General features: G+C 39.5%; 1 protein-coding gene across 1 annotated transcript; it reads left to right on the top strand.

Moving 5' to 3' along the window:
- The first annotated feature begins 88 nt into the window (after window positions 1–88).
- Window positions 89–10,133, top strand: LOC144650408 (ras-related protein Rab-20-like). The gene is made up of 5 exons (XM_078510074.1): window positions 89–221; window positions 2,567–2,649; window positions 5,896–5,992; window positions 6,613–6,669; window positions 8,334–10,133. The coding sequence occupies exons 2-5, from the start codon at window positions 2,624–2,626 to the stop codon at window positions 8,799–8,801; spliced, it is 648 nt and encodes a 215-aa protein (XP_078366200.1). The 5' UTR covers window positions 89–221; window positions 2,567–2,623; the 3' UTR covers window positions 8,802–10,133.
- The last annotated feature ends 400 nt before the right edge of the window (window positions 10,134–10,533 follow it).

Genomic DNA, 10,533 nt, shown 5'->3' with positions numbered 1-10,533 from the left:
TGCGTGACAGAGATAGGGCCCAACTTGTCTTTGACGTAATCGATTTTTACTCAGCCACGCTATTACACGACGAGGGAGACCTGGGGATGAACACATTAGCTCGTTCTCTTTCGGAAGGAACACTTATTTTCCTATCGCTTCACTGTTTCATTCCTGGATTTTTAGTGCTAGTTTGGAGCTGTTATATATCTGACTGATCACAAGAAATTCCCTCATCACAGGTTAGTAGTGAAAGTTGATAATATAAGCATACGATGGCTGAAAAACAACGTCCATGACACTCAAAGCTCAGTTACAGCGGTGAAGCGAAATTATACTGAGTTAGAGTTTGCTTTCATTTAAGCTCAGTGATCTTAGTTGTTCCCTTGTAGTCTGTTGTTCGTTTAGGTAGGTGCCACGTTTTCCCAACAGTACGCAGAACAAAAGATACAATTGAAAAAAAGGAAGTTTGGATACATGTTTCGTTCCGTTCATTTCCATCTCGTTCAATGATTCCGTGTTGACCGTGTAGAATACAGCCAATCAAAACGCTATAAAACTGGAATCAGGCATTATTATTCCAAAAATTCGCAAGACACCCATTTTAATATGGTCTTTAAGTCATTTTTATGTACCGATGAAATCGAAACTTTAATATTCCCCCTCAGGCAACCCCTCTGTGCATTTGGACCATCCCCAGGCCAAAATGGTGTTCAAATCCTCACATGATGGTCACACTTTGCGATCAAATTCCTCTGCCCCCAGGACATAAACGGGAATTATAGAACAAAAGCGTACAGTCAAACCTCACCATAGGGACACCTCTCTAATACAGACAGCACTATACGGACAACTTCAGATGGGCTGACAAAATCCTCACACAACATGCAGACACTACAGTGTCAATTCTGGATCAATTTAGTTGCAGTTATAAGACGAGTGTTGGCCTCTTTTAAGATACTGAACACTTAAAACTTTCAGTGGAGTCATTAAAAAGCAACATCATCGTGGTGTCCTCTATACACCGCCAGTACTGGTCAGCAGTACTAGGACTAAGCATGCATTTTTATCTCTTGTTCCTAGCGTGGCGTCCGCCTTATTGTTACTGTCACTCGGTTGTTAGTTTTAATCCAGTTTGATTAAAGCCTTACACGAACCGGTCGTGCCTTGGTTATTGCCTTATCTTCTTAACTGGCGTGGTGGCAGCGGCGCACTGTAATACAGACACCTCTCTTATACGGACACTCTGCTCTGTCCCTTTGGTGTCCATGTTAAACCATGCTTTATCAACCAATTTTTGCCTCTTCAGTAAATAGTCCCAGGGGGGGTACTTCGGCTTGTAAATGATGGGGATGATCCCCGGGGGGGGGGGTACTTGGGTCTCTTTGCTGGGTTGTGCCGCTGGCCTCCCGCCCCTCCCCATTTGTCATTTCTATGGGTGCCCCATCTTGTCACTTGTGTCGTTCACGCCCAACGTCACTTCTGGGGCGTTGTCCTGCCGCGGCTCCCGAGTGGGTTCGCGGCGGCGGCGGGCGGGGCCCCCTCGGGGCCTGTCGCGGCTCGCAATTCGGTACATATTCGTCTTCCGTTTTCCCCGCTCTCTCTCCAGTGTGACCCCATTCTTCACCCTTTGCTTGCGACCCCATTTGTCAGTCCAGTCGTGCCCCCTCCGGGCACATCCCCAGTAGCCTATTTAGGAAGTGCCCCCCCGGGGGATGATCGAAGGATTTTTTTAGGTTTGAAATTTTCGCTTCCGGGGTTTTTTTTTTGGGGGGGGGGGGGAGGTTTGGAAAATTTGGCAAGTATTTTTTAGGGTGATTTAATTCAAATAGGGGATTTTTTGGATATTAAAAACAAACTAAAGTGCTTTGGCGCGGCCTTGGCGTATTTATGGTATGATGAATAATCAAACTCGAGCGTTATTGCCCCTCCTGGCAATTTAGGGGTAATTTGACAAGGGATTTTTTTGGGGGTTATTTTTGGTCCAGGGATTTTTTTGGGTAATGTCGGAAGACTTAGGGATTTTTTTTGGTCTTGAGTTTTGCCTTCATTCGATCATCCCCGTCATTTACAAGCCGGAGTACCCCCCTGGGTAAATAGTCAATGCACTGTGAGCTCTTTTTTCGTTTAGTTTGTCTTACTTTATCATTTTTGCGGGGAGGAAATCATCTAATAAATTTTGGAATACAAGATGGAGGGCAGGTAAAAATTTAAAAAAAGGGATGATGACTATATAATAATTCAAATCAGTCTATCAAATCCCACCAGCCTTTTTATATCCTGCCCCCCACTCTATAAAAAACGGGCAGTATTGTACAGTAAGTAGTGTAGTATAAGTATTGTATTGTAAGTTTAGTATTGTAACTAGTGTATGTTTCTGTTTTGTAAGTAGTGTTCTTTGTGTTGCAATAAAAAAAAAGAAATAAAAAAAATAAAAAATGAAAAAAATGGCAGTCCCTTAGATAGGAAAAAGCTGGTATACCAATGACACCATTGGCATCAAAACCTCTTTCTGATTTACCTGATAGCTTTCAATAATATATTATTTGGAATTTAATTTTAATAAATGTTCTTCTCTTTCCTGTAGTTGCAAGTGAGATGTAATACATAATCAGTGAAAGAATATTGTAATATCATTACTAAGATGCAGTCACAAACTAAGAAGAAAGCGTAAGTGACATTCTAATGAAACCTTATGCAGGGACTTTAAAATACGGTGGAAGCTCTCTTAACGTACACTCTCGTAAGCGGACAGCTCTACTTACCGCCGACCTGTTTGAAACCCTGTTTTAACGCCCATACAAACTCTGTATTTTAACATTCTCGTAAGCGGACATTCCCGTAAGCGGCCGTGGACACTTTCAGAGATTACGACTTAGACTTTTTCTTTGTTTTTAAGCTCCTGTTAGCAGACATCCCAAAGAAAATCCTATTAACAACCTCTGTATCTTGTTTTTTATCAATCAACTTCACATTGTCGTTCATCACAATGATCTTGCAGTTATTACAGTACCATATTTCAGTGTTTGTTTTGTCGTCATCCACATCCGTTAGCTGGGCAAGCGCCCATAAGCGGCCATCTATCCCCTACACCTCTAGTGGCCGCTGACGAGAACCATTCTCGTAAGCGACCAGCTCCAGTTACGGACATTTTTTTGCGTCCTGAGAGTGTCTGCTTTCGAGAGCTTCGACTGTACATGTAAAAGTAATGAGAAGTGAAAGAAGTTTTGGAAGGTTTGATTGCAGTACATCAAGGAGTTACAATATTATTGTTTACCTTTATCATGAGGGGAGGGGGGGTAGGGGGAGTCAGTTGGTGGCCGGGTGGGTCATCTTTAATGAGACTAGAAATTTGTATTTCAAGTTAAGTAAGTTTGAGATACACACACTATATTATATTATTTTATTTGAGGTATTTTTAGGGGGGAGGGGAGGGTTGAAAAATGCTGACTAAGGTAAATTGATGGGTTTTCATAAATCCCCCTATCTAAAAAAAAATGTAGGTGTTTGGGAGACTTAAAAAAACATTTTGTAAAATATTATGTGTTTGTATGTCACCAAAAATATCTGGAAACAAACACTTGGTAGACTTTTTATAGGGCCAATATCTATTAAAGATCTCTTCGAGATATCGACCATTTTGCATGAAGTATGAGTAGAAGGTTTATCCTGGGCATTGTTGTTCGAACATATCATGGAAGAATTCAAACGTCTTTCAGTTCAAGCAATTTTTTTATTCGCGGAGGAAATGCTGTATTTGTCAGTCGGGACGGCTGGGCGCTTTGCGACTCATATACTTTGGCTTGGTTAAAAATAGTAAACTTTGACGTTTGCCTTTAATCGAAATAGTTGTTTCCTTTCGAGTTAGAAAGATCTCTACTCGGCTTAATGCAGGGTTCCCAATAAAGGTTACGCAAGACAGAGTTACCTTTTGTCTTGTCACGCAGTCTTACCGGTAACCCCAAATTGGGAAGTAAATTTTCGTTTGGATATTGCCAAAAGCCGCTTCTCCTCGCGTTATTCTTTACCTTACGGTTACACATGCCATTTCTAACGGCTACATTTCCAGTAAAACAGTTGCTTTTTTTTTAATGGCGATGCATTAACTTCTGAACAGAAGCAAAAACTTTTAGCGTTTACTGCTTCCACCGGAAGTAATTTCACAACAGGCTACAAAAACACTTGAAATTATCACTTCACACCTGATTGCAATTTTAAATTGTGCAACTCAGCAGAAATAATCAATTGTCACGAAATGAGTTCTCTTTTGTTAACTATTAGCAATGTTTTAGTGTGTGAAAGACTTGTACCAGTATAAATTTGCGTTTTTAATCGTTTTAAACTTCGTTGCCTTCCAGCGCTGAACCCCTCACATTCTTAATTGGTTATGTCACGTAAGATTAGGGCTACTCACGTTTTTAATTGTTTATATAATGTTGTAAATTTGACAAGTCACGTTTTTATCTACGAGATCGCAAGTGTTGACACACTACAGTCCCTTGAGACTTAAGGTGGCTCGTACCAGTTTTCAGGTTTTTGACTGTGCGACGTTTGGAAGAAAATGGCCAAAAAAATAATTAAAGATCGTAACCAAATTTTTGTATAATTAAATTACCCATTGCTTTGTTGATCCAAAATACCAATAATTACGTCATCAGTGGTTACCATGGCAATGGTAGGCAATGATTTTTTGGACCCTTTTTCAGCTTCCAGTGCTTATATCTTGAAAACTAGCTCGATGACCCCCATTTTTTTTCCCGTGATAACTTTAAGCATATGAAAAAGAAACTGTATAATTATTTTAAAAAAATTCTACGAAGCGGATTTTTTGCAAATGCAAAAAAGAGCAATTTGTAAGTAATTAAAAATTCCTTTCGTAGAATTTTTTTAGATTTTTTCTGGCGTTTCCTTTACATAAAAGGAAAATATTAGGGCAATAAAAAATAGGGGTCATCGGGTTAGTTTTCTTGCTAAAGCCTTCGCGAACTCAATAATTCCCACGCGCGTTTCCGCGCACTTTAAAATTTCGATTTTAAAAGTTTGGTATTTACTCATGCTCAGTTCTGACTACCGCTGATCTTTGCGGGCACATACGCGCGTAACACGCGTGGACTTCCCCTCGCTTTGTCGGCGAAACTTTTCGGCTCAGGATTTCATGAGATTTAGCCAGTTTCAGTTAGCGCCAGTTGTGCCTCTTAGGTCTTACCTTTTAGTATTTCTCTGTCTGAATAATCATGTGTTTAAAAGCGAACTCAAATAAGCTAAAACGAAAAAAGTGGAATTGAGTCACGATCTCCGACAAGATCGATCGTAGCACATGCGAATTTGCTTTTGTAACTCGAGCAGTGAGATCCGAAAACATTTTGACTGACGAAAATTAAGTTTACTTAAAATGTTCTTGTTGAAAAAACTTCAGTTGAACGCGGAATTTTTTCTTAAAATGAAGAAAAGCAACCTCGCACTCGGCCGCCATGTTTATTTTCCTTTTCAAATCTCGCACGTGACTTGTGGGCATGAAGCGTGACGCGCGCGCTAGTCACCAGACTTCCCACGCAAGAAAAACCGGTACGAGCCACCTTAAACAAAAAATTAATTTGCAGAATTTGGTCTAAGAGTGACAAGCTTCCCCACTATATCTTTTTATTTTGCTTGTAAACAAGCAAAATGTCGATAAAAACCAACCAGTCACAGGGTTTCACTGCATTTTGGATTCCTTGAAACACGAACGAGACATTTCATGAAACCTGTGTTTAGCTGCGAAAAAACTACTTCTGTATATTTCCTCCTTAACTTTGCATGTTTCAAGTAAGAAAAACAGCAACTGTGTCAAGGTTTTGTTAAACAAGATGCGCAAATAGAAATAACTAATTGCGCATCTTGTTTAACTTTTTTGTTGTTTTAAAATATTTTTGACAGGGATCTAAAAATTGTCATTCTTGGTGATGCCAGTGTTGGAAAAACTTCATTGATTCAAAGATACCTGCAAGGAACTTTCACTGATGATAACATTAGTGTGAGTATTTTGAATTAAACATTGCAGTGTCTTTCTTGTTTTTTACTTTGCTTAAATGAATTAGCTGCTATTACAGTTTGCGCACGCCTTCTATTCACTGGCATCGACAGCTGGGTTGAGGATTTGCCTAATTTGCAAAACAGGAGTGGCAACTTTTTTCCCAACTCTATCTCAAGATTATGTTACTTGACATTCCTTGTATAGGAAAGTAGTTCATGACCTTTTTATAACGGCCAAGTACCACTGCCTGTTTATTTTATTTATTTATTTTTATTTTAATCCACTTGTTCTTTTATGCGGGTGTTACCGGGGGTATTATTGCAGTATCTTCCTGCTCTAGAACTGCTCCAAAGATTGTTTTACTTTGTGCTGTTTTTTTTTTCTTTCTCAATCATGTCCTTCTAATGCAGTTTCTTATTTTATAAATCTATTCATACGTGACTGACCAGTGGCGGATCTAGTGGTGGGGGCCGGGGGGCCCGCTCCCATTATTTTTAGAACAAGAGAACCCCCCCCCCCCTTATTCTAGGGTCTGGATGATCCCCCCTCCCCCCCCCTTATCTGAAGGTCTGGATCCGCCACTGCTGTCACATGATTGACATGTCTTACCTCTTGCACAGACTATTGGAGCATCTTTTTTTCTAAAACAATGGGGACCATACAACGTCGCCATCTGGGTAAAGATACCTTTTTAATACTTTTTCGTTATTTTTAAGGTGATGTTTCTTTTGTATTTTGAAACGGTATTTCCTTTTGTATAATTGGTCATTTGTTTTTTCTTGCCAAACAAGTATCACGTGTTAGCATACCACGTGAGAACGGTTTTCTGTCAACTAATAAAACCTTAATAAAGGGCTATTAATTTTAATAATTACGTTTATTTGAAGTAATATTATATAAGAATCTCGCGATAAAAAGGCCCATTTAGTTTGCCTATAGGTGTTAAAGCTATCCTTCACTGATAAGAGATATGTAATTTGACAGTGTTTAATTCCGAATAGAAACTTGAATATTCCATAGTTGATCCGTACCGCTGGTCATTTCACGTTGCTGTTTTGCAGGCTCCCTGACTACGCTGCCCCACAGCTTATTTATAGGAACTTGTACCTGCGAGGATTTACGTTCAGGGTACAGTGCGAGCTATGGCTGTTCTATTGAACATTAGCACAACCCACTGACCATCTATTAGGTAATCGTGCAATCTGATTGGCTACACAGGTGCCGTCTATTTAACAATCATTCCACTTGCCCGTGTTGGCTATCTACGAAGAGCGTAGCGCCTCGTTGGCTATAACGATCTCATATCCAACAAGCGCGAGTGGAATAATTGTTTTATTAAAAACGCCCAAAGAATTGCAATATTTGAGCTCCCCAGCTGTTTTCGTTGACGCGTATTGGCTACCATATTTGTGGTCAATGGTATATGAGCTCATATACCATTGCCTGTTAACCAATCAAAACTCAGGAATTGCAATATACCATTGCTATTTTTTAACAGTGATCGATAGACGGTTCTCGGAGCGCGCGCTCAGTTTTTCGCTAAATTTTATTAATCAAAAACTTCAATAAATCAATTTAAGCGATATTCTGTGTTTAATAGATCGGTCAGTGGGTTATGCTAAAACAATTAGACGGCTCGCTCTCGGTTTCTATTGACTTTCGCCCCTCGCCAACTATCAGCCGATAGAAACCTCGAGCTTGCCGTCTAATTGTCAATTGGTATACAAAAAGTAGCCAATAGGCCTAATCACGGTTTTCGACGCCATCTTGACGGGTAGGCAACGCGGTTATAAATTACAGTGTTTGTATGGGAATCCGACGGCAAATATCTTCTACAAAAATTAAATTTTTGACAACTTATTATTTGTAAAGGTAAGATACTAAGCAAAGTTTTTATTCACCAAGTTTGAAGGATGTAGCGGGGCTAGAAAGCATTCAGAACTTTACGTTTTTAATTTAACATACATTTGTCTATTATTTTTTCCCGCAAACCGCGTCAATTTGCGGAAAAAAAATACAGATAAATGTATGGGAAATTAAAAACGTAACTGGAGACTTTTCAAATTTGGAGAATACAAACCTTTCCTTTGCGTCTTTACTTAATGATTCATGAGTTGTTCAGAATTTAATTTTTGAAAAAGATATTTGCCGTCGGATTCCCATACAAACACTGTAATTTCTAACCGCGTTGCCCTACCCGTCAAGATGGCGTCGAAACCCTGATAAGGCCTATCACATTGCGAGTTTGACAATAGTTCCAGGGTGGGAAACATTTAAAGTGGGGATCTGTGTACATGGAGGTCTATCATCGTTCTACATGGTGTATCTTTTCTCTTGATAGGACACAGCTGGAGAGGAGAGATTCTCGGGTTTATCTTCGTTTTACTGTCGGGGAGCTTCGGCTGCCATTATAGCTTACGACATAACACAAGGTAGATCACTTCAAGCCCTCAGGGAGCGCCATCTGCAGCTGTTGGACGCGTCAGAGCCGAACTGTCTTGTTGTTGTCGTAGGAACCAAAACGGACCTTGTTACAAACGATTCACGAGAAATCCCTTCATCTGCGGGCGAGAGGTTAGCTCTGGAACAAAATGAAAAGAAAGGAAGGCTAAGAGACAACTTCAAGATAAAGCCTTTCTTTGAAACGAGCGCAAAAACTGGTAAAAACGTGGAGGAGGTTTTCGATTTTATTTTGAACACTTGCTTGCCCTTGGACGATGAACAGATTGCGAAAAAGTCTGTGAGAAAAACGTCAGCCGTTAATCTTGAACAGAAATCAACACACGGAGACTCTAATAAGTGTTGCTGATTATATCATATAGTTTTGTTTCAATTGGTCATTTTACTATATTAAATCTTGTCTTGGACAAGTGATTGAGCCTGCTGTTTTTGTCAGGGGTTGCAAAGCAACGTGACGTAGGCTTATGACGTAATGTCGATGTTAGTTTTACTTCAGAAAAAATGTTGATCTAAGAATGTGCGTCGCTCGCTGTTCAACGCTTTCATACATCTTGTACGATAATTTAATTCAAAACGTTTACACTTCAACCAGCGACTACGGTGGGGTCGAATAGTAGATTGTCCACAGCCTCTCTATTTTTAAACGCATTTTTCAACGCAAAAAAAGGGAGAGAATCGGCGAGCGAGCGGGGGGAGGGGGGCGGGAAGCGAGCCTTCCGATTTGCGCTGGCGTCAGTTCTCTCCCCGTTCTCACCGCGCGCTCATTGATCGAAAGAACACGAAAAAATAGAGGGCTGTGAACAGTCTAGTCGAATAGGAGAGTATTTTATTTCCTTTGTCGCTTGTAGTCTGCAGGACACCACGGACTGGAGGTTTTAAGGTTTGCGAGAGAGTCATTAGTTGTATTGGCTTCCACAATAAATATCGAAGACTGGTGAAGGAGAATTAAACTAAACTAGTCTTGCGTCCCGTAGCCTACATGTGACTAGTTTAATTATATTTTTTGTAAGGCTATTTTATCAGTTAACCTTGTATCTTATTACTTTTCTTTTTAGCCTGTATTGCAATCGTTCCCGCACGAATGAACATTTTCCCACCCGCTTTGACTCGTGAAAAGTGGGGCGAAAGGAAGTTCTAAATCAATCAATCAAAAACTTTATCAACGTGTCTAAAACAACCTTTGCTGAGGGAAAACACCCCTCTACTTATTGGGGACACTTCATTCGTTCGGGAGTCCTAGCTACGCAGGCTATTTTATTTTTCAACTTAACTTCATTTCATAATTTGTCAGATGGTTGTTATTTTAAAAGTGGGTAAACGCCTTCAGCGTTCTACATTTTTAGGTCTTTTTAACCATCTTTTACTCTTGATATTCGTTATAAAAGGTCGCAGAGTTCTACTTGAACTTTGCAACGAGAAAAATCAGTCTAATTACAATGTAGGTAGAAACAGTTATTGTATCAAATTATTTTCACTAATTGAAAAAAAAAACTAATAATAAAAGCGGCTGAGGCCAAAAACTTTAAATGCGTCAATAGTATTTTAAAATAATATACTAAATGACAAATAATAATAAAAAAAAACAACAGGCCTAAAGTTGAGACCAAATGACTACGGGGATACTTTTTAATACTTACTTTAAAAAAGGCTGTTTAAATCAACGATGCAAAATAAATCTGTTCCTAACATTTGATGTAGTTCTGTGTACGTGTCGAGTAAATTATTTTCGTGCATATAGTTGAGAAGCAACAATTTAAATTAAATACGAAAGCAAATTGCGCGAAACCTAATGAATTTTTTTACCTCGTAAAAAATGGCAAAAATTAAATGACATTTTATGCCTTGAAATCCTCTACTCGTGCCTGATGTGACAACCGTTTCTGTCGCTACGAGCGCTAACACGGGAAATCAGATTTCAAGATGCCGACTCGAACGGACATTTCGTTGGAACATTTCGCAGCGACGTGTGGCAGGGACAAAATTAATTAAAGCATGGGTTTTAGCATTTTCCAGTCCTTATACTTTGATTAGGTCATTACTACAATTCTTTATATGTTCCTATTACACTTATTGTATGTAAC

The sequence above is a fragment of the Oculina patagonica genome, chromosome 4 (genome assembly GCF_052425735.1).
Source record: "Oculina patagonica isolate OP01 chromosome 4, crgOcupat, whole genome shotgun sequence".
Taxonomy (NCBI): domain Eukaryota; kingdom Metazoa; phylum Cnidaria; class Anthozoa; order Scleractinia; family Oculinidae; genus Oculina; species Oculina patagonica.
This window is presented reverse-complemented; position numbering and strand designations above follow the sequence as displayed.

Coding starts and splice junctions, on each gene's coding strand:
- LOC144650408 (XM_078510074.1), top strand. CDS start 2,624: ATGCAGTCACAAACTAAGAAGAAAGC. Junction 5,993..6,612: donor TCACTGATGATAACATTAGT/GTGAGTATTTTG, acceptor CCTCTTGCACAG/ACTATTGGAGCATCTTTTTT. Junction 6,670..8,333: donor CATACAACGTCGCCATCTGG/GTAAAGATACCT, acceptor TTCTCTTGATAG/GACACAGCTGGAGAGGAGAG.